Consider the following 24,729-nt stretch of genomic DNA (forward strand, 5'->3'; position numbering starts at 1 on the left):
ACCTCAGGCACATCGCTCTGTACCCTTCACCATATCTGAGATCCAACAAGCCATACGAAAACTACTCCTACACAAATTCCCAGACCCAGAAGGATTTTGGAACAAATTCTGCAAATCCTTATCGCACCTCCTGTCCCCATATCTACAACAGCTATATGACCAAGCTGCCACCCAAACGTCTTTCTATAGATAAGAACTTGAAGCATTAACAGTAACCTTGCGAAAACAAGACAAATCACCAACCTCCCCAGCCAATTACAGGTCGCTCTCTCTATTGAAGTCTCATATTAAAATATACGCCAAATTAATCGCCTCTGAAAAAACGTGCCCCGCCGACCATATTGCTATGGAAAACACATGTCAATAATGTACTACTACTCTATAAGGAGACCTACCAAAATAGAGGATGCCCCAAAAAATACAATAGAGTGTGGGCCAAATGGCTAGCTGAGGCTTCCACGGCAAGCTCAGCCTGAGCATGTACATAACACCACTCTCATGTGATTTTAATACATTGGGTGACCTTTTTGTAGTGGAATCTCTGATATGGGTTTATTTGATATCTATTATTGTCCCTTGGGTCTTGACTGAAAGATTTGATCCTTAGATATTTCAATTGAGCAGGAGCCAATACAGCACTAGGTTGTTTGTTCTTTACTTGTGAACGTGCTACACAGCTGTATGTCACTAATGATGGAAGCAGCCCAATTGCTGGATGGCACTTACTCCTGCGTGGGTCTAGCCCCAATGCTGTGGCAGGTTTATAGTTGTTTGTCTGTATGTCTTATACTCAATAAAAAGATTTTTAAAAAAATGAATTGTCTCTAGACTGGACAACATTCTCCCCTTTTTAATCCACCCAGACCAAGTGGGCTTCATAAAAGGTCGCCAAACATTGGATGGCACAAGACGCACATTGAACCTTCTTCAATTTGTGGAGCAGAATAAAATGCCTTCTCTGCTCCATTCTCTGGATGTAGAAAAGGCGTTTGACCGTGCACGTTGGCGCTAACTGTATGAAGTGTTGGCCACCTTTGGACTGTTGGGCTACATAAACGGCACCATTAGTACTCTATACTCTAACCCATCGGCTAGGGTACTTACTTCAGGAGTCCTTTCTAACCCTTTCTCCAAAACAAATGGCACAAGACAGGGGTGTCCCCTTTCCCTGATAATATTTGCGCTAGTCATGGAACCCCTTGCCCAGACCATTCGCTCCCACACCAACATGTGTGGATTCCAAATTGGGGATAATGAGTACTAAATTGGACTGTATGCTGACGATGCAGTCCTTTCCCTTTCAGACTCTTTAACATCCCTAAACTCCCTTCAGTCAGTACTAGAAGACTTTAGCTTGGTCTCACTATACAAAGTGAATATCTCAAAATCACATATGATACCCATAGCACTGAATGCAAACCTTAAAAAAACAATTTCTGTGTCCTCTAGCTTCTCCTGCCCCCCCCCCCCTATAATCAAATATCTGGGCATCAAACTCACCTCACCAAGCTCCTCCATACACTGATTAAATTATGAAGCAGCAATCTTATCAGTGAAACAACAAATTAGCAAACTACAGACAACCCATCTATCATGGGTCGGTAGAGTAGCTGTAGTCAAAATGTCACTACTTCCCACAATATTATACCTCTTCAGGGCTCCTCTGATCCCTCTCTCATCATCTTACCTCCAAAAATTTCAATCTCCTGTTAACTGCTTTATTTGGAATGGGAAGAAACCTAGATTCAAATCCTCAATCCTCTACAGACCCAAATTAAATGCAGGTGTTCCTAACCTGAAAAGTTACCACCAAGTGGCTGTTCTTGACCAACTGAAATTCTGGTGGTCCCCATCACTTGACCATGTATGGTGTCCCATTGAACACTCATTACTTGGGACATCCCTACAAGGTACATTAGGAGTAATACTTCTAGGTTTCACTCCCCAGCCATCTTCTTACCTAACTATCAGAGATGCTCTATCCACCTGGAAGAATCTGAGTCCTCAACTCCTGAAATCACACTCATCAGACTTAGCCATCTTGCCTCTTGTCTCCCTAGAACCTTTGTCACCAGACCTATCACTTTCATATTGGATGACTGCTGGAATATCAATTCTGGGATGCTTAATGGATGCTAACTCACCATGTACCTTCCAAAACCTGCAACAATCTTATGGATTGCCTGAATCAGACTTCTACATATACCTCGGAACTCAATCTATCCTCACAACTATCAACAAAGGAACTCACTACATACCAACAGATATAATATCCTTCTTTACCGACACATCACCAAAAACAAAGGCATCTCATTCCTCTACCAGAATATCAACCACAACCTTTTCTCAAACAAAACACCCTTGTGGAATTATGGGAAGCTGAACTCTCACAACAATTCAATACACACAATGCCGAAAGGCCTCTCAACTACTTACCACATCCTCAAAATGTACCACCCATTGGGAATCATCCCTAAAGATTCTTCACAGATGGTACTACTAGCCTACTAAATTGGCTAAGACTCTTCTGCAAATGGCCATGTTGTCAATAGCACCACCACTCATAGGTTCCCCTCTCCTGTACTCCTTAACCTTTCATTGCATATGTACCAAGATGATGAATGTTTTAATACTGTACAAGCACTGTAATTACTAACTTTGATGCAGTTTGATGCCATGTTTGTTAACTTTCTTCTTATATCCTTAATAAAAACTAAAGTTTAAACAAAAAAAAATGTGAATTCTCTCTAAGCATCAAATAAAATTTAAAAAGACTAAAACAATTTTTTAAAACAAAATTGATGTGGGCCCCCCCCCCCCCAAAAAAAAATCCATACCAGGTCCTTTGGGTCTGGCATAGATTTTAAGGGAAACTCCATGTAAAAAAAGAAATGCTGTGGAGTCTCCCCAAAATCCATACCAGGCCCTTTGGGTCTGGCATAGATTTTAAGGGGAATGCCAAGCGAATTATTACTGCTTTATAGTCTCATAAAAAATCGAATTAACATAAAAAATAAACATATAACAGATATGTAACTGTAAATGTTTAATACATTTAACTTTATAGAATAGCAGACATTACTCTGTAATACTTTTTCATAACTGCATTCATTATCAAAAGAAGAAAGCTAGGAATACTAATTGGAATATCCATAATTAGATGCACACAAGGTAGAGTACACCTCACATAAAAATGTTTTATTCATGTGATCATGGCTACAGTGCAGTTCCAAACTCGGTAGCAATTGGCACTTGCAAATTTGCGGATATGCCGATTGGATATTTACAAAGGCATGTTCGCCGGCATTACCACGCTCTTTCATTTGCATGTTCGCCTAGTTGAAGTCTTAATTGGCTTAATTGGGCATCACTAAATGCAGAGCGACCATTACTTCCTGTTTTTCTTAGCAAATCAACCCCAATGATTTAATTCTTTTATACTCCAAAATTACCTGCTATTCTTGACCACAACATTGCTCATATATGGCTAAGTAACACTTTTGTTTTCATTTGCTAAGGTTTACTAAGTTAACTTCATTTGAAGGACTTTTCTTGGAATGCCCTACACACAAACACCTGATATCAGACAGCTATAGACATTTGAACACAGTTCTCACTGACTCTATTCCAAAACATAAATATATGCCTAAATGGGAAGCTTCTCTAGGTCTCACTTAAGAATTTTAGAACTGAGAGTAGATAGGAGGCAATGCCAATAAAACATCAATATCAGCATATAGTTGTTGGGCTGATAGGCAAATTTAGTTTTTGGCTTCTGCTGTTATCACAGGTGCAGTGCATGTTTTGTTTGATCTGCTCAGAACTTCACAGGCTGAGAGTTTGGCTACTTCTTCCTGCTTGTATAGAAAGTTTCTAGAACTTAGAGTAGGAGAATGATTCAAATTTCCATTCTGAATATTCAGTAGGGCCTATCCCTGGGAAAGGTCTGCTCAGGAGAAGCAAGGTTAGTGTTAAATAATCCAAAGCCCTGATGAGATTGTCTTTTCCCCCCATGTGGTGATGGATCTTCAGGCTGAAAGGAATGGGAGCCTGCTTATCCCTGGTTCCTCTGCCCTCTCACCCACCTATTTGGGTTGGAGACTGATTTCTGAGTAACATAAACTTTCTGCCAAAAATCCAGTAAGCTACTAACTTACCGTTTGAGCTAACAACATAGTGATGTTTCTGCAAGTCCCAACCAGTGTTGCCAGCCACGCCTGCTAGACTATAGAGCTTTTCCTATCCTTCACTTTTCACTGTTCCTTTTCACATGCATAGGTTGATTTCTTTTCCAGCAAAACAATGTTGCTGCCTTGACTTTCGAGAGCTTCCCAACACACTGTATGTAGAGAAAGGGCTGTTGGGAGATGTTGTTCTGGTGGTATGCCTACATTAATAGAAACCAACCTCCCAACAGCTGCCTCTGAAAGAATTTTACAAGCCTTATGATAATGCCACAGGGAAAAATAAAAACTCTTTCTTACTACAGGAACAAGGTAAAAGAAGAAAATAGTAATGGGGCATGCTCTAGTGGGAAAGAGGAGGATTTTGGGTAATGCTGTTACATACACTTTAAAGAAATTAGGTCAAAACCCTAAGTGTCATTCATCAGCATAACCAGACATAGCTGTATGTGTGAGTCACAGTTAAAAGCGAAGGATGGTCAAAGCTTTTTTTGGCCACACTTTTCTGAGTGACAGGAGTGCACTTACTTTTGCTTTCCTATGACCCAGATTCAGCAAATAGAGTGCTATTGCCCACTGTCAGCTGACATCACACAGCCGCTACAGGTTCCTCACCATTTGTCGGGATCCTCCTAACTGCCTGATTGACAGCTAACTCCATCTCTCAGCACATGGCTGAGAGCTGAAACCAGCTGTGCCCATCCCCACCCAACTCTGGCACTCCAGGGAGCACTGCAGAGCAGTGACTGACAGTTACTTCTGTCCACTCTGAGAAGACTGAAAACTGAACGATCACCAGTTGAGCCGAATAGAGATTTTTTTTTTGTTTTTTTTTTAATACACCCTGAACTTCTCCTTTAACTGCTTGTTTTGTTGTGTTCTCCCAAATATTGATCCAGTCCATGACGAATTGCTCAACTATGTGAAAATAGTAAATACATTCCTGATATGGAACAAAAATGCTTTTTCTGATAATGACTTGATTAATAATAACTTATAATTAAATTAGTATATTTATGCTTTGGAATGTTATTTTAAAAACTAACAAAATATACCAAAATAATAGGTGTTGCTGTTCATTTTCTAGGAGGATTTTTATTAGTGGGGCCTACAGCAAGACTGGCAATACTAAATATATATTTTCTTTACAGATGCCTATACAACCGCAGAGGTGACGTATGTATGGACACGCAATGCCACAGAGTCAGTTGTGGTAGCACCAGATGGCTCAAGATTAAATCAGTATGTCCTCTTAGGACATTTAGTTGGCAAAGAAACCATTAAGTCAAGCACAGGTTAGTTAAATTGCTTTAAGCATAGTCATTTAATTGTATTTTTGTTCTATGAAAAAAATTAAATATAAATAATCAAATCAAACAGGTCTGAGTCTAGAGCAGCTGTAGTTTCTCTGTAATGGAAATTGTAGAAATTACTTTCGCAGCTTGTCATTCGCTTCTGAGCCTAAAAGCAATGCTCCATGGATTTACATTTTTGGTTGTCCCCAGAAAAGTAACAGAGTGAAAATCTTAAAATGGGGACACTAGCACTGGTGACTTGGGGGCCCCTAAGGAATTCCCTTAATTTGCAGGGAATTCCTCTCACTTCCTGTTTGGCTGTGGGATAGGAAGTGAAGGAAAAGCTCTGCTATGGGACACAGATAGTGTAAAAAAAAGTGGCATGGGTTATAGCTATCCTTTGCTCTATTCAAAAAGAAAAAAAAAAAAGTTTTGCCTATAGTTCTTAATGCATTTTTGCATGATCAGTGGATCATTCTGTAATTTTACAAGTCTACATGAATGCATTCTTGATATGCTATAGTAAACAGTAATACTATATTGTTTAACCACTTACAGACCGGACCATTTTGCTGGTCAATGACCAGACCACTTTTTGCGATTCGGCACTGCGTCCCTTTAACTGACAATTGCGCGGTCGTGCGACGTGGCTCCCAAACAAAATTGACATCCTTTTTTTCCCACAAATAGAGCTTTCTTTTGGTGGTATTTGATCACTCCTGCGTTTTTTATTTTTTGCGCTATAAACAAAAATAGAGCGCCAATTTTGAAAAAAACGCATTATTTTTTACTTTTTGTTATAATAAATATCCCCCAAAAATATATAAAAAAACATTTTTTCCCTCAGTTTAGGCCGATACGTATTCTTCTACATATTTTTGGTAAAAAAATCGCAATAAGCGATTATTGATTGGTTTGCGCAAAAGTTATAGCGTTTACAAAATAGGGATAGTTTTATAGCATTTTTATTAATAATTTTTTTTTTTTTTTTTTACTAGTAATGGCGGCGATCAGCGATTTTTATTGTGACTGCGACATTGTGGGGGACCCATCGGACATTTTTGACACATTTTTGGGACCATTGTCATTTATACAGTAATCACTGCTATATAAATGCAGTGATTCCTGTGTAAATGACACTGACAGTGAAGGGGTTAACCAGTGGGTGGCAGTGTAGGGGTTAAGTGTTCCTAGGGGTGTGTTACTAACTGTGGGGGGGTTGGGCTTTCATTTAGTGAACACTGATCTCTGCTCCAATCACATGGAGCAGAGATCAGCGTCACTGGTTGCTAGGCAGAATGGAGAAATTCTGTTTACACAGCATTTCCTCCATTCAGCCGTCCCGTGAGACGATCGCGGGGATGCCCGCGGCGATCGAGTCCGTGGGTCCCGTGACCAGACTCACGGGGGTCCCGACCAGCGTGGGAGCGCGCCGCCGGCGGCGAGCTCCCGACAGCAGGGCGGCATTGAATATTGGACTTACCTGTACGCCAATATGCCTGCCCGTGCCATTCTGTCGACGTACATCGTCGTGCGCTGGTCGGGAACCGGTTAAAGGAGAAGTATTAGATTTAAAAGAAAACAATCATACTCACCTAGACAGTTGCAGCACTGATCCCAGCTGCAGCTGTCACCCACCGCCTCTAAGACCGAAAACTGAGCGATCAAACACAACTAATCGCTCAGCTCTCGGTCCTCAGCCTGAAGAGAGCCAGTCACTGCCAATAATAAGTGTTCACTTACTTTTACTTAGCATTCTTGCACAAAAAGATATATCTGATGTCAGGTCCACTTTAATGGACAGCTGACTGAATCAAGAATTAAAAAAAAGAAAACTTCAGATTCATTTATGTTATATTTTTTTTTTGTACCAACGTTAAATGCAGCATGGTAAATAATGTTATATAGTGCTATTTCTGGTGCAAGGTAATGCACACCACTATCATTTTTTTTATTTACTTTTTATTATGAATATTTGACTTTATTAAACCATGTAGCTTTATTCAACCATGTGACTTTATTAAACCACAAGCAGAAAAAAATCTTTGCTTATTATGTGAGCAATTTTTACTTGTGAAATTGAACGCATTATTGCTTGTCGTGTGTAATATATTTGGGTACCCAGTCTGTAGTAATATGTTGGCTAGGTGGGCGTGCCCCATTAACGTATAATGTTCTCCCAGTCGTACACCTCCTCCACGGTCTGGCAGCCAATCTGTGGATTAAACTGTAAACCGGACACAATGGGTGACAGATCGGTTTACCAAGCATGCCTTGATATCATGTGATAGCTGTGACCAATCACAGAAATCACATGAAAATTGTACACAACGCATGGCTTTCATTCATAGCCATTCATTGTATAGTATTATGATATCCATGATTGAGCATAGTGATTGCATGGTACAGACAAGGCCAATCACTGTGCACTGTATTTAGTGATAGCTGTGGCCAATCACAGCTATTCCAATAGTATATAATAACTATGCATGGATGCCATTCATAAAAATGTTTGCTTATAACATTACTGTTATAAGCAATAATAGTATTAAAGAAAAAACCTTGATCTCTTTCCCAGAGTGCTATAGTGTCACTATGAAAACACTGCACTGCTCTGATCACAGAAAGAAAAATGGCAAAAAAAAAGAAGAAAAAAATGTATATATAAAAAAAATATATATATATTTATATATATTTTTAACATACTGCCACCAGTCAGTATCCCTGATCACCACCACACCAATCATATGATGACTCTGTACTGCTCTGGTAACAGTATGTAAACAAAAGTGAAACAAAAGATAATGTTTTATTTATTTTCAAACAATTGTAATAAAAAAAAATTACTACCTCATAAAACCCATTATGCCTCTTACTAAATCCCCCGGGGTGTCTACATTCTAAAAAGGGGTCATTTGGGTGGTATTTTTTACTGTCCAGTAATTTTAGGACATCAAGAAATGAGATCAGTATGTCAGGACTGATCCATTTTCAGATATACAGTAATATATTGTGGCAGCAGGCAGGTGAAGTCACCTGGTTGTATCCAGGATGGTAAATATGTGTGTCCTAGATTCAGGCTTTATGCAGACTTTTACAATTAGAGGGGAAGAGTTAATGAGCCCAGCTGAAGCAAGTGGGCTCATTAAGGCCTCTACAAAAAACCCCAGCATGCATAGGGAGATGCTCCATCCTGGAACCAGTTTTGTGTTGTATAGACTGGGGAGTGTGTCACCTGTACTGTGCGGTGAGTTAACGCCTGTGTGGCAAAACCTTTACAACAAAGGCAGGGACTGGTACAGCACAAGGCTGTACCCAGTTGTTAGACAGGGAGTCTATGTGTGTAGTTAGAGGTCAAGCTGACCAGGATTTATTTTCTTGTTTTATTTTGTTTGGCTGTTATATGTATCACTGCATGGAGCATAAATAAACCAGATCTTTTGTTTTTTGAACCTACACCGCTGTCTGCTGTGCCTGACTTTGTGTTGTGAACCCATCCAGGGGGTCACACACACCCGCTGCCGAGCTAACTCCTCACAATATATATATATATATATATATATATATATATATATATATATATACCATAGTTTGTAGACTCTATAACTTTCACAGGCTAAATAATATACACTGATATGGGTTATTTTTTAACAAAGATATGTAGCAGAATACATTTTGTTCTAAATGTATAAAGAAAGAGTATTTATTTGCTGATATAGCAAAAAAAAAAGAAAAAATCCAGTGATGATAAAATGCCACCAAAATAAATCTCTGTGTCTAAAACAAAATGAAAAAATATATTTGGCTACATTGTTGCATGAAGTAATTGTCATTCAAAGAGTAACAACACTGAAAGCTGACATTTTTTTCCTGAGCAGGAAGTGGGTGAAAGTGTCCGACATTGAAGTGGTTAATTATGCTTGATTCTAATAATAGTTCACTATTTCATATTAATATTCATTACCAAATACTTTGTATTACATCAGAGAGAGCATACACTCAAAAGTACATCCTGTACTCTTTTGCATGCCTTTTTATTTAGTAATCCATGCTATATACAGTGGGCAGTGTGAAATGAATTCTCATTTGGAATGTTTCTGTCTGGCAGGAGAATACACGGTTATGACAACACATTTTCACTTGAAGCGAAAAATTGGTTATTTTGTGATTCAGACCTATCTCCCTTGCATCATGACCGTCATCTTGTCTCAGGTGTCATTCTGGTTGAATAGGGAATCTGTGCCTGCAAGGACAGTCTTTGGTGAGTACAATCTGTACACATTTTATGAAACTGGAAGAAATTATTAGGACATACAGATCTCAAGAAGAATGATGCATTTGGGTTAGCAGTCTAAAGGGCTGTTGGATTGTTTGAATGAATAAACCAAATAACAAAAATTGATCAATGCACGCTTAAATATTTTTAGTTTCAGTAATTGCATACACCTATTACATTTTATTTATCTTAAGTGAACACTTCTTTTTTTTTTGTAAAAATTATGTAATTGTCCTATATTAATAGCCATCTGTATTAGCATTAGATTATTTAGTAGTTGTCATTGCTTTATTTTCCCCACTCCATGGCATGTATGCTTTGTTACTTTACCTAATCTCCCAAGCTATCAGTAAGAAGTAGAGGTGAGCCGAATGCTCCTAAGTTCAGTTTCCCAGAGGTTTACTGAACTGAGCTGAAGTTAGGTCCCTTTCACACGGGACGGATCAGTAATGATCCGCCCCGTGATGATCCGATTGCTCAGCGGGGATCGCTCCGTTGTCCCCGCTGAGCCGGCGGTGGACAGGGCGGTCTCTGCACACTGTGCAGGGACCACCCTGTCAGATCTCCTCTCTCCTCTATGGGGGATCGGATGAGCACGGACCGTCTGTCCGTGTTCATCCGATCCGCTCTGCAGACGGATAGAAAAATAGGATTTTCCTCCGTCTGCAAAATCGGACAATAGCGGAGGCGGACGATAGCGGGTGTCTGCGGATGTTTATCCGCAGGCAACCGATATCCCATAGGAGTGCATGTATGTCCGTATTTCATCCGCAAATGGATGGATGAAATACGGACATAATGTCTGCATGTGTGAAAGGGGCCCTAATCTGAACACATTTGAGGTTATTAGGCACCCAATCAGTAAAATCAGTTCTAACCATTTTCAAGGCTAATAGACAAACAATTGTCAAAAAGGGATATAGGGAGCTAGACATCACTATGGGGAACATATACCAATGCAATAAAAATTTAGAAAATAAAAATTGATGGGGAACAGCTCTTTAACAATGCCTGAAGAGAAATGTTTTAAAAAAATACACAATTAAATAACTTGTTTGGAGGATGTCCTAAACCTGTGCAATGTATGCAATGTACTACAAAAAATAAGTGACATTTACAAAGAAAAAAAATATTATTGAAATTGCTGGCAAATTACATCTGACGGCTTGTTTTTTTTTTTAATGTAAATAACACCATGCCCCCCCCCCCCCCACCAAGTCTACATGAATAAATGCCCCCCCCCCCCACCAAAATACATACCAAACCCTTAAGGCCCCTTTCAGATGGAGCGGAATCCATCAAGCGGATCCACCTGCTCAGCGGGGGATATCTCTGCTGATCCCCATTGAGCAGGCGGATGACAGGTCCATGTCTACTCCACGATGCAGAGCAGAAACAGACACAGCTCGCTGTTCTCTATGGGGTGGTCAGATGGCAATGGACTGCCTGTCATCCAATCTGCCAGGCAGATGGCAAGCATATCCCCATCTGTCTGTTTTTAGTGGACCGAATAGGATCAGATGCTGGCGGGTGTCAGCGGACACATGTCTGCTGACAACTACCGCTCCATAGAGCACAATGGGTGGCCTGATCAGGTCTGCCTGAAAAACAGACAGGTGGACCCGATCAGTCCGCTCGTGTGAAAGGGGCCTAAGGGTCCCCATGCTCTTTTTTCTTTTAAGAGGCTGTTAGTCACATGTAAATTACCAGCATTTCTTTTTTCTTTTGAAAATGTCAATTTTGCTGCAGTACATCCTTGAAAGGGGACTGTAAAAAATAACACAGTGGGATCCTTTCCAAAATCTAAACCAGATCTTATTTCCTGACTTCCAGCAAAGAATGGAATTAATGCTCCCCCTCTCCTGAATCATTCCAGGTTACATGCATTCAACAGGGGGCAAAGTGCCTTTCCCCCTATGTTAATGAAGACAAAGGCCTCCTCTCTACAACCTTGCCCTGGTGGTGTTGGGGGGTCTCCAGGTGGAGGGCTTATCAAAATCTAAAAGTCCCTTTTAAAATCAAGAGGGCACCTAGATATCACCCCCACTCAAATGAATGAGCAAACGTTACCCCAACTTAATTACAAAAAAATGTAAACAGTAATAAAAAAACACACACTTTAAAAAGTCCTTTGTGAAAAAAGTTCCCAGTGTAAATCCCTCATCAATGCAAGTCACATCATCTAGCAATTCAGATCCTTGTCAATCATGATGAACAATGGCCTACTGAAAGAAAAAAATACGCAGACCCAAGGACAATCTGTTCTTGTTGCTACTTTTCACCAAATAACATATTCTCGGCTGACAGCTAGTTAGTAAAACAAAGGGGCGGGGATAATGTCTGATGTCATTGACCACACATGGCCATGGGCATTGATCATGTAAACAATGATAAGCAATGTCAGCCACCATCCTTACATTATTGCTGTTAAATGTATCACTTCCTACTGCAGCTGAAGATGAATGGAGAAACATTATTTTGTTTGCCTGTTTGACAAACACTGAAAAGGCAAAATTTGGACCCTGGTGATGAAGATTATTGGGCTACAAAGTAATCAATAGCAAACTCTTGTACGAACATAAAACCAAAATATATACTGTAAAGCTTTGCAATGTATCACAATTCAATAATACAGTAGTGGTCAATAGGCTTACAGCTTAATGCACCATAATGCACAAGCCATGGATGAGAAAAAAAAAAAAAGTCAAGTGAGTTTTTGCCTGCATTGAGGAGCATTGGCTGTATATTGAACTGAAAATATGTAACATATTAACTCACCACAACACTTTGCAAGTGTAAATCTAGCCTAAACTATTTCCTTAGTCTCTAAGGAATTATTAATGGAAAGGAAATTTTTAATGTGACATTACATGATAAATTTATGAATACAAATGAAAAAAAGTTTAACTATTATTGGTTTAAAAAAAAAACAGCAAAAAAATTATAGCCAAGGCCCCATTCTTCTGGGTGATTTAGGCTGGGTTTACAATTAGTGCAGACGTGGCTCACAGCAGGGGTCCTGGGTGCCCCCTATTCTCAGTTTCAGGGAGGAATCAGGCCCAAATTTTTGCCTGAATTCAGAGCAGAGACGGAGCTAAAGATGCACAGGACCCCTGTGCAATGAACTCGGCAGCCACCATGGAGCTGTGTGAACCAGCTCCATTGAGAGCCAGGCACTCTCTCCTGTCATGCAAATTGGATGCTGGGAAAATTATAAAAATGTCATATGTTTACAGTGTTGCATTACCACGCAATTGTCATTCGATGTGCAACAGCGCTGAAAGCTGAAAATTGGCCTGGGCAGGAAGAGGTTAAAAATGCCCAATATTGAAGTGGTTAAAGCCTTCCAGGCAGTATGTATTTTTCAAAATTTCCCCCCAGCCAGTGCAAGTAGAAGATCATCTCTGGCTTCAATAAATGCCTCCTTACCCCCATGGTGCCCCATACAGTGTCATCAATCTTTTACTTACTTAACTGCTGAAGGACCGCCTCCTGCACATATACTTCGGCAGAATGACACAGCTGGGCACAAGCACGTACCGGTACGTTGCTCTTTAAGTGCCCAGCCATGGGTCGGGAGCCTGCCGCCAGCGGCGCTCTCCCAACCCGGTCCTGAGCTCCGTGGCCATGGGACTAGGGGACCCGATCACAGCTGGTGTCCCGTGATCGGGTCACAGAGCTGAAGAATGAGGAGAGGTCTGTGTAAACAAACCTCTCCCCTTGCTTCCTACTGTGACTGTCACTGATCGTCTGTTCCCTGTTATAGGGAAAGACGATCAGTGATGTCACATGCCAGGCCACGCCCCCTACAATAAAAAAAACACATAACGTCACACATAACCCCTCATCGGCCCCTAGTGGTTAACTCCTTCACTGCCAGTGTCATTTACACAGGAATCAGTGCATTTAAATAGCACTGATTGCTGTATAAATAACAATGGTCCCAAAAATGTGTCAAAAATGTCCGATGTGTCCGCTATAATGTAGCAGTCACAATAAAAATCACTCATCGCCGCCATTACTAGTTAAAAAAAAATATTAATAAAAATGCTATAAAACTATCCCCTATTTTGTAAACGCTATAACTTTTGCGCAAACCAATCAATAATCGCTAATTGCGTTTTTTTTACCAAAAATATGTATCGGCCTAAACTGAGGAAAAAAAATGTTTTTAATATATTTTTTGGGGATATTTATTATAGCAAAAAGTAAAAAATATAAAACATTTTCAAAATTGTCGCTCTGTTTCTGTTTATAGCGCAAAAAATAAAAACTGCAGAGGTGATCAAATACCAAAAAAAAAAAAAAAGAAAGCTCTATTTGTGGGAAAAAAAGGACACCAATTTTGTTTGGGAGCCACGTCGTACGACCGCGCAATTGTGAGTTAAAGCGACACAGGGCCTGGTCCTTTAGCTGCAGATTGGTCCGGGGCTTAAGTGGTTAAATAACCCAGAACTTTGAGTGCATACTGTGCCTACAGGGCTTAATGCCCTTACCGCTTGATTCCCACACAACATTTTTGCTACCTATTTTGTCTCCTCACAATCATCCCAAAGAAGGTAACATTTTTGTGATAGGATATATGTTGAAATAAGAGCCATCAGAATAAGGTTTGTGCCTTCTGTATCCCTCCCACAGCTAATGCAATTCTTCCCCAACAGTGCAGACAACTTGTGTTACAAATCACATTTTTGTTACTAAAAGTTTCATTACAAAATCCATTATCCTCTCAACAGATTCCATACTTTCAACAGGACAAATTACATTTTTTTTTAGCACTCACTTTCACAGTTAGATTTTATCCTTTAAGAAACAGAACTCTGGCTTCTTTTCAGACATTCTGCGCAAAGTAAATGATGACAAATTCAGTTTATATAGGATAGAGACCACTGACATACTGCATTGTAAAATGTTGATCACCACAAGGACATACAGAAAACAATTGTTTTCTATGTGCCCTATTCACATTGCAACACAGGATGCAAAATTGCTGTGGTTTACCTCTCCAGCAGCTGTCCATTGTGTGAATTAGCCCTAAGATAAGTAAAAAATGACATTACAATTTTGGCCAAGCCTTTCCTACACTATTTTGGTATATTAGCCTAGACACAGTAATGCACTTAATGACACACATTAAAGTGATTTGAAACCTTGTAAAACAATTCATTCCATTTTAAATACAAATGAAAGGCAATACATTTGTGTATAGATATAAAAAAAAAAACATAAATACCTTTTATTTTCCTTTTTATAAGTGATTACATAACCTCAGTTTTCAGCTGCATAAGAGCTGGGGAAGGAGAAGCAACAGAACACCAAGCTCTCCAGTGAATGGCTGTGGAGGGGAGGTGTGTCAGGACAAATCTGATCATTGGAGAGCAGGCTAGAGAACTGACCGTAGTGTGCTCTCCTGCTTAGTATGGTCAGTTTCTAATAGGATAGCAGAGGGACTAGCAGGAACAAATTTCACACAAAGGAAGCAATATAAATAGAACAGAATATGTTTACATAGTAGAAGAAGTACAAATAAAGTGAATATCACTTTAAGCGGTACAGTGTTTCGCATGGAAATTTGGTGTTTTATATTGTAGGCTTATAATTCTTAGGAATAACACACTTAAATATTTCCAAACAAGAGTCTAGTAGACATCCCGGGTATGATAAAGTTTGAAACACAAAATCATAAATTATAATATAATAAATAACTATAAATAATTATCAAAATAATAATATAATAATAATAACATGTATTCAATAATGTAATAAACTCAAAAACACAGAAATTTGCTCAGAATTGTCGCTGTTGTCACTTTCAGTGTCTGATGACGAATTTCCCCACAAATCACTATCGCTCAATTCTGCAAGTGTTCTAATTTACTATCGCTGTTTTCTAGCTGGTCTAAAATGGATTTTGATGTAAAGGGACACTTTCTGGTTGCTATGGACATTCTCCAGTTTCCAGGCAGAAAGAACAGTATACAGTATATAATATAAACCTGCATGCAGGGCACTGGACAAAGCACAAAGGACAAAAAGGATGTGAAATAATTTGATATAGTAATGTAATCTGTAGGATTACAGTGTACTGTATGTATTTTATTCTTTGTACTTTTTGAATTTAGAATTTTTAGAATTTTTTGAATTTAAAGCATGCAGCATTGCTATATATTATGGCTGATTGTTTGCACTGATAGGAAGTCCCAGAGGTTTCCATCAAGTTGAAAATGAAATCTCTCACCCCACATTAAGATTCCCCCCATGTTTTGAATGTTATTGGAGATGTTGTCCAGGCAGTGAAAAAGCAAAAAAGTGTTTGTTTCACTTATTGAAATGTATTCTTGAAAAGCTGTAGAGATGTCCCAGTGCTGTCCCTCAGGGAGATGTGTCAGGATAAATAATAATATCCACACTGTTTATTTCATATCACACGTACTGCACAGATCATGTTAAGAAAAAAATAACAGACACTTTACATATTTAAAAGCAGCCTAAAGCAGTGTTTAAATTAGATAGAAAATAATAAACATATTTCATAATCAAAAGCTTTGCTTAACTGCCAGCTCTTCAGTAAAGCTACCCATCCCCCCCCCCCCCCCCCCAAAAAAAAAAAAGAAAAAAAACGCTATTGGCAGATTTGTCCTGACATCTATACATAGGCATGTTAATGGATTTGATTTATATAAAAAGTTGAAAGATGAAGCTGTAACTTTAATGGACGCACAGCCCTCTTCTATGTGTTCTGATTGAACGATTGAATGATTGAACTGATTTTTGTGAACATGAATTCAGGGAGATGATGCCAAATATTAGCTTGGTAACTGATAAGTTTTGTAGTTATTTATTGTGGTCTGTTGGGAACTTTCTGTCTGTCTACATGTATAAATTCCTAACACACAACAATAATTATAATATCAATCATAATAAAAACTACCCTTCATCATTAGAAGCACTTCTCAAGTTCAAATCAAGTGATTTTACCTTGGCAAAGGGGTCATTTATTTACAGCGTTTAGGCTGTTCACGTTGAAAGCAATTTTCCCTTAGTGAATGAGGCGATGCTCTACTGTCTTCCATCCTCCAATCATGTGCAGGCAAAAATACCGTTTTTTTTTTTGTTTTTTTTACATGACTGGGTATTCTTAGCTAAGTGAATTTTCACCACATTCACTAAGCTAGGGGAAAATTCCCTTTGCCTTACCAAGTAAAAATTCCCTTGCCACATGAACAGCCAATTTGCCTTTAATAAATCATTGTCACAAGCTCTTAAAGTTGAATTTTAGGCAAACAGCCAATTTTAGTTGTTCATTGACCAACATATGGAGTACAGAAAATACTCAGACTTGTTCATAATAATAGGACATTCACAACTACTCAATCACCCCTTTCAACTGTGGTGTACATGTTATGGTTTGGAATTGTCAGAATTTGGTAAACATAGTACAGTAAAATAGTAGGGTCAGAATTGATCCAGCCTCTCTTCTATTAGTGGCTAAGGCTGGTCATAATTGAGGTGTCAATGTGTGGGAAATATTTTGAATGTTTAAATGTCACTAATAATAATTTCGGACCATATGCAATGATTTATGGGTACTAGGAAGGTAGACCTAAGCCCACGTACACACGGTCGGAGATTTTGCCAACCAAATCCGTCGGATTTTGTCTGTCGGATTTAGTCCGACGGATTGTGTCCGAAACTGTTGCATACACACGGTCAGGCCAAGTTGTCTGATTTAGCGGTTGCCAAGAACGCGGTGACGTAATTTCGTTACGATGGGACTACATTCAGGCTAGTAGCCAATAGCTTTGATGTAGGAATTTGATCTGAGCATGCGTGGCACTTGGTCCGATCAAAATTCGCTACACATGATCGGATTAGGTCCGACCGGCCCAGTTGGTCGGGAAATATTTCCAACATGTTGGAAAATTGGGTCCGACGGAGATTCGGACGGAATCAGTCCGATGCATACCACACACAGTCGGATTATCTGACGACACGGTCCGATAAGACGCATTCCGACGGATTCTCCGACCGTGTGTACGCGGCATAAGAGTATCTAAACCCAAGAACACAAATATAATTATTATGTGAGTGTAGATTAGTGAATACCGTGAATGCTGATTAATCACTCTCCCTGTATAGATAGATAGAATGTGGAACTGACATGTTTGAAAGATTATTTTATATACTGATATGTATACTGCTTGTTTTTTGCCCTAGAACCCAGAAGAATACATGAATATTATATATATGTTTATGTATTTTTTTCCCCTGTGCCAGAAGTTAAATAGCATAATTAAAGCACTAGGTCAGAATTTTGTATATATACATATTTCATTTTATTTTCTGTTAAAAAAGCCCTAAAGAAATGAACTGCTTTACTATCCAGTGTTTTTACCACAAAGTAGAAAACTATCATAAATATAAATGCATGTGTGACAGGTGTTTTATAAATATAATAAATTATGAATTAATCAATGGCAATGCATTGATTAAATGAGCAGATTTTGCATGATTGAAAGCCTCTAGTTATGTTTATGAGAAACAGAAATTCATATTCATATTAAAATGCCATTTGTCTTCCAGCTACAGTTTTATTGTTTTTTCACCATACTTTATGTATTTTTTATGTTATTTAAATATCTATATGACATGATCAGATGAATACTTATATATTCACTACTGGTCAAATTTGCTTGAACACCCCTGTTTTTCCAGTTTTTATTTGAATGTATGCAGTTTAATGTTTCAGTGTACTCTGAAAATAAATCACAGGACAAATAAGTAATTGGGCATAAAAAATAAAACATGAAATCTAAATTGTTTGACTCATTAAAAGTATCCACCCTTTGCAGATATAAAAGTATAACTGTGGCATTGTTTCTACCACAGAATTCAAATATTGTTCAGAAAGTTCTTCCCAACACTGTTGCAGAAGTTTCTACAAATGTGTTGCACTTCTAGGTTGCTTTGCTTTCATCCTTCTGTCCAGTTCACCCCAAATCAGCTAGATGGGGTTTAAGTCTGGAGATTTTGCTGGCCATTCCATGATTTGAAGCCTATCGACTTCTTTTCTTCAAAGGTAGCTCTGACAAAGCCTGGAGGTATGTTATGGGTCATTATCTTGCTGACCAACTAGGTGTATTGTAGAGGGTTCTGCATGGTGCTGCAAAATGCTGTAGTAGTAGTTTTGGTGGGCCCAAGCAAGCCTCTTTTTCTTATTTTGCTATCTTAGCAATGGCTTTCTTACAGCCACTCAACCTGTCAAACCTGCAGCTCAAAGTCTTCTCTTATCAGATGAAACTGAGATTTGTTTACGTTGATTAGTGTTAAGCTGTGCTTGAAGCTGTCCTGTGAGCCACCTGTCACGCAAACTATTGACTCTCAGAAACTTGTCTTCTGATACTGTTGTGGCATTGGATCTTCCAGACCTCCCCATGTCAGAGTTTACCTCAGTTTCCAAGTGCCCTTTGATGGTGTAGGAAACTGTATTCACTGACACCTTGGCTTTCTTTGCAATTTCACTAAAGAAAAGATCTACACTTTTAAGAGTTATAATGGTTTGTCTGTCTTCCTTTCTTAAAGTGGTTGTAAACCCTTACAAACCACTTTGACCTACAGGTAAGCCTAGATTAAGGCTTACCTGTAGGTCCAAGCAATATCTCCTAAACCTATATTGTTTAGGAGATATTTGGCCGAAAACGGGCACCGCTGTCTACGGCGCATGCGCCGTAGACAGCGGCGCGCAGGCACACTGAGCGCGGCATTCTCAGCGACGGAGCTGCCGCGCGTGTCGGCTCCCGTGCGCATGCGTGGGAGTGACGTCATTGCAGCTTCGCCGAATGACAGCGGCGGAGCTGCGAGACCCCACCATCAAGATGGATGCGGCGGACTACAGGGGACAGCGGCGACTTCGCTGGCTCCTGTGTCAGGTAAGTGACACATAATGGACTACTATGCGATGCATAGTAGTCCATTATGCTTTGCCTTTGCAGGGAATGAAAGAGGAAGTAAACTCATCAGGGTTTACTTCCTCTTTAATTTTCTGTTTCTCGCTATTTTGAGAGCAATATACTGCAGTTATATACTTGCTGCAGTACATTACTGTCCAAATATTGCTTAATGCAGGCCATACATGGGTTGAATTGTGAACTTATTTTCTTTCAAAAATCATAAATTTTGGACATTTCGATCCGATGGTGCCACCATTGATTTCAAAATTCAACCAACCAAGCCTTCAATTTCACCTCATATTGCTACTTCTTTTCTTTACAGGTCACGGCTCATGTGCATTTAATTTTCGACTATATTTCTCACATGATTTTCCCATCATTGATTACAAATTAGTTAATTTTTAACATCACTCAAATTCGATGATCACACAAAAATTGGCTGTTGCTGCGGCCCACTAATAGTACGAAATTCAAATGAAAATTTGTACTTGCCGCTTTTAATTTTCTTACATTCCTTGAAAAGGCCCTTTTGTATATTTTTGAAATGTATATTATTTTCCCACCTTATTCACTTATTTTCCAGTTATTCACTGGACTTGAGCTGTTTAAATTTCAATAAAAACTGGAAAATATGTATTCTAAAACTGTTGTCAAAATACAGTTTTTATTTTTTATGCATGCTTTTCAAACACACAAACATGTTAGTGAGACGCATTTTGCAAATATATTATTATCTGTATATTCATCCATTATCAGTTTCCTGTATGTCAGGCACCACATTGAGCAATACCAATAAAAGCATTTTATAACAATTGGTCAACCCTATACTGACAAAGATAATCTTGAAATGTCCTTTTATAGTCAGTCAACTAGACAGTTTCCAAAAACAAACTTACTGACTAATAAATGAGAAAAAAATGACTTATATTCTTAGATCATAAGTACTGCCTGTGTTGTTCTTTCTACAAAAAGTAAAAACTTCTATTTTGGTCGAGGCCCAAATGACAAGAAAAAAATCAAACTTGTGGGTTCTATTACATTTTTTTTGCTTTGTTTTTTTAACAAAGCATGTTTAGTACTATAATATTGCATCAGACATCTCATACTGGTAACACTTTTATTTACTGGAGGGCATATTGTGGTATAATAATGGGTTCTAAGAACAGATATACAATATATTGTTATCACATACAGTATATACTGGAGTGGTTACACTTACATTGAGGTTGTTTGGATATAAACTTTTTTCTTTTTTTTTAAATGCATTGAGCAATATAAACGGTAGATAAACATAATGCAAGCACCGTATTTGTAGATGTATATTCTTACATGTTGCAATCAGAAATATTTAGCTGAAATTTTTTTTTAATGTTAGGACAATTTAAAAAGGTTTTGGTGTAAAAAAGAAATAAATACATGGAAAAAAATGGTCCAACTCCATTATAATTTCACCTGAATATATGTAATTGATGTCAGTTTTTTGTTGCACTTCCTAAATAACTACCAATAAATCCTTAAATAAGAATATGTGATTAACTAAATATAGCAAGATACTGAGTGCACAAACAAATATTCATGTTCATGTTTCCTGACTGGGAATAGTGAAAAATATACAATAAGGAAATATATGTGTTCCCTAAATGGGAATGGTGAACAATTAACAATAAAGATAAAGTCCACACACTCAAAAGATGAATTGAATAAAAATAAAAATTCAAATGCACAAATATAATCCTCAGAGTCTTCTGCACAAAAAAGCACAACACACCACCAGTGCATAAAGGTTGAAAATGCAAGTGCTCTCCACCTCAATATCCTAGCCGCTTACCTCACGTTCTGACCCCTGTTTCCCCAGAAGGTCAGAAAAAGCAGGTTCCCTCTCTGGGATACAAACAAATCAGCTGGTCATGGATTCCTATTTGTTCCGTGCTGCCTCTGGTTGATTAGATGGATACCAGCCAGTACAAATTCCCTCAATGGGGTCTGGTGCACATGGGAATAGAAAAGGCAAAATCTAGTGCTCTCTGTATATCAAAACGGTTTATTTCCTCATTAAAACATTAAAACGTTACTCACAAACACAGCACTGAAGCAGTGCAGGCTCAGGATGTATAGCAACTAAAAGATGCTCACGGGATGACGCTGCCACTGCGACTCCTTTCCCCTATACTCGTTACGTCGAATGGGCTGCTACACCATCGTGACTTCTTCAGTAAGGACTAGAGACCAGCCAGTTCCCCCATATCTTGCTATAAAAATTGGAGTTTGTTAACAAAAATACCACCACCAGCAGTAAGCATGTTGGCAGCAGTTCCAAAAAAGGACTGTAGATTCCATACTTCACAAAACAAAGAAGCAGCCAGCTGACTCATCCAAGCCAACTACTGTATATTCTCAGATGGATAATAAATCTGACATTGAGGCAGAATATTGTTCGATCCTCTACAATTCTTCCATATTCTTTGCCCCAGGACAAGTTCATCTGAAGCCTACAATCGTGTTGATTTGGACCAGTAAGGTCCATAAAGACATGGATGAGCAAGTTTGAGGTGACCTCAACCCAGTAAAACACCTTTGGGATGAATTTGAGTGGAGACTGCAAGCCAGGCCTTCTCGTCTACATCAGTGCCTGGCCTCACAAATGTGCTTCTGGAAGAATGGTCAAATATTCCCATAGACACACTCCTAAACCTTGTGGACAGCCTTCCTAGAAGAGTTTAAGCTATTATAGCTGCAAAGGGCAGGCCAACTAAATAATAAACCCTATGGACTAAGACCGGGATGCCTTTACAGTTCATGTGCATGTAAAGGCAGGTATCCCAATACTTTTGGTAATATAGTGTACATATAGTACAGTATGTACATTGAGTGGGAAGTGGTTAAAGAAACAGTGGGGGAATTCAAGAAAATGAGTTACAACAATTTTTGCTAGTATGGCCCCTTCAAAATGGCTACCGTATTTATCGGCGTATAACATGTGGCGGCGTATAACACGCACCCTAAGTTTAGGAGGGAATTTTAAAGAAAAAAACTTTTAGGAGGGAAGTTTAAGGAAAAAAACGTACATTTAAATGCCCACCAATGCAGCCTTGTCAGTCATTTGCAGCCTTCCACTGCAGCCTTACATGTCATTAGCAGCCTTCCATTGCAGCCTTACATGTCATTAGCAGCCTTCCATTGCAGCCTTCCCAGTCATTTTCAGCCTTCCATTGCAGCCTTGTCAGTCATTTGCAGCCTTGTCAGTTTCTTTTGCAGGCTTTCCATTTAAAAATAGCACCGCCGAGATACAGAGCGGATGTCCAGTGTATCTCGGCGGCGCTCAGTAGCTCTCTGCCGTTCTTGCCTATTTTTGGCCGCACTCGGCCATTCTCGGCTGTTCTCGGCGGCTTTCGGTCGTCCTCGGCAGCTTCCGAAAGCTGCAGAGAACGGCCGTAAAATAGCCGAGAGCGGCCGAAAATAGCCGAGAATGGCCGAGTGCAGAAAAGGCAGAAGAGCTCGCAATCAGCGGGTGATCGGCGTATTACACGCACCCACGATTTTCACGATTTTAAGGGGAAAAAAGTGCGTGTTATACGCCGATAAATACGGTAATTTAGCAAAGTCTTGCAACAGTATTATAAAACCTTCCTATGTTGCTATGGCTCCAAAGTTTCTATGGCTTTGACAAAAAATAATTACTGCTAGTGTGCAGATATGGCGATAATTAAGACCAACTCTGAGTTGCCATACAGAGAGACACGAGTGCACAGAGTGGGTCATTTGGTGCAAAGATCTTCTTGGTTGCTATAAAGCAAGGCAGTCATCAGTGTCCTAGAAAGTGATGGCTCATCCTTTGCCCCAATTAGCTTCAGACTGTGAGATTCCCTAGCCAATAGCTGAAAGTAAAAAAAAAGGGTTGGGGATGCTGATTAATGTCTTTACCAAAGTATTAGAATGGCCATATTTAGACATTGATGCGATCTAGCTAGCTAACCATTTGTTAACTTTTAGCTATTGACTAGTGAATCACCTGGTCAGCAGCTGAATGGACCAAGGATGAATAGTCATGCTCACAAAGCCTTCATTCCTATGCTCCCTGTATCTTTTGGCTCATGGTTTTAATTCTTTAGTCTCACCTATTTCTGCTCAGAAAAGTATTAACTGTCTATTATTCATTCCTTTAGTGAATTGGTGATCACAATTCTTTACAGAATCTGAGCCAAGTATTACCTCTTGTTCTCCCAGACTTTATGAATTATGTTATCTTCATTTATATATAAAAACCTCTGCCGGCTTTTTTTTTCTGTACTACGTATTAAGAGATCCACTGCATTTAGATTCATAGCAGCACAGTCTTGAGGAATCAGTATCATCCTTGTCTATTTGTGCCACAATAAAGCTCCTTATTGTTTGTACACTGTACAGTGCAGATAAATGAGCACTTTGGCTAAGATCTGTAGACGTTTGCTTGCAGACATGACAAATAGCTCATTAGAACTCTGTGTCCTTCACGGTATTGATGGACACATTGGTTGTAAATGTTGGCATTTTCATTGAAAGTAGTTACTATCTCATTCTAGTTAGAACTGAACTGTTCTAGGTCAGATCCACTGTGATTTGTTGTGTTAGTAATTGTCTCTTTTCACACAGTACTGTTTTTCCTGCTTACATTGAGCAAGAGTGCTATACTGTATCTGACAATTTTAACTACTTGTTGACACTGGAAGTGCTACACACCCACACCGAAAAAAAACAAAAAACCTTTATTGACACACACAGATTATGTGTAGTACAATTTATCCTTGTTTTAACTACTTGTTGACACTGGAAGTGCTACACACCCACACCGAAAAAACAAAACAAAAAACCTTTATTGACACACACAGATTATGTGTAGTACAAATTGTACTACACATAATTTTTATTACTAGGTTTAGTAACACTTTAACTGCTTCCTGACCAGTGCACGCCAAAATATGTCGGCAGAATGTCAATGGTGGGCAAAAGGGCATACAGATATATCTCCTTTAAGCAGCCCGTCATGT

The 24,729-nt window shown here is 39.0% G+C and overlaps 1 protein-coding gene across 1 annotated transcript in view; it reads left to right on the forward strand.

Moving 5' to 3' along the window:
• GABRA2 (gamma-aminobutyric acid type A receptor subunit alpha2) overlaps nucleotides 1–24,729 on the forward strand; it is a 261,837-nt gene that overhangs the window by 194,345 nt on the left and 42,763 nt on the right. The window contains exons 7-8 of the mRNA XM_077477538.1: nucleotides 5,336–5,479; nucleotides 9,588–9,740. Of these exons, the coding sequence (XP_077333664.1) occupies nucleotides 5,336–5,479; nucleotides 9,588–9,740 (297 nt within the window). The remainder of the gene's footprint in view (nucleotides 1–5,335; nucleotides 5,480–9,587; nucleotides 9,741–24,729) is intronic.

This window comes from Lithobates pipiens, unplaced genomic scaffold (genome assembly GCF_037356315.1).
Source record: "Lithobates pipiens isolate NorthernLeopardFrog02 unplaced genomic scaffold, aLitPip1_a1.2 Scaffold_13, whole genome shotgun sequence".
In the NCBI taxonomy this organism is placed as follows: domain Eukaryota; kingdom Metazoa; phylum Chordata; class Amphibia; order Anura; family Ranidae; genus Lithobates; species Lithobates pipiens.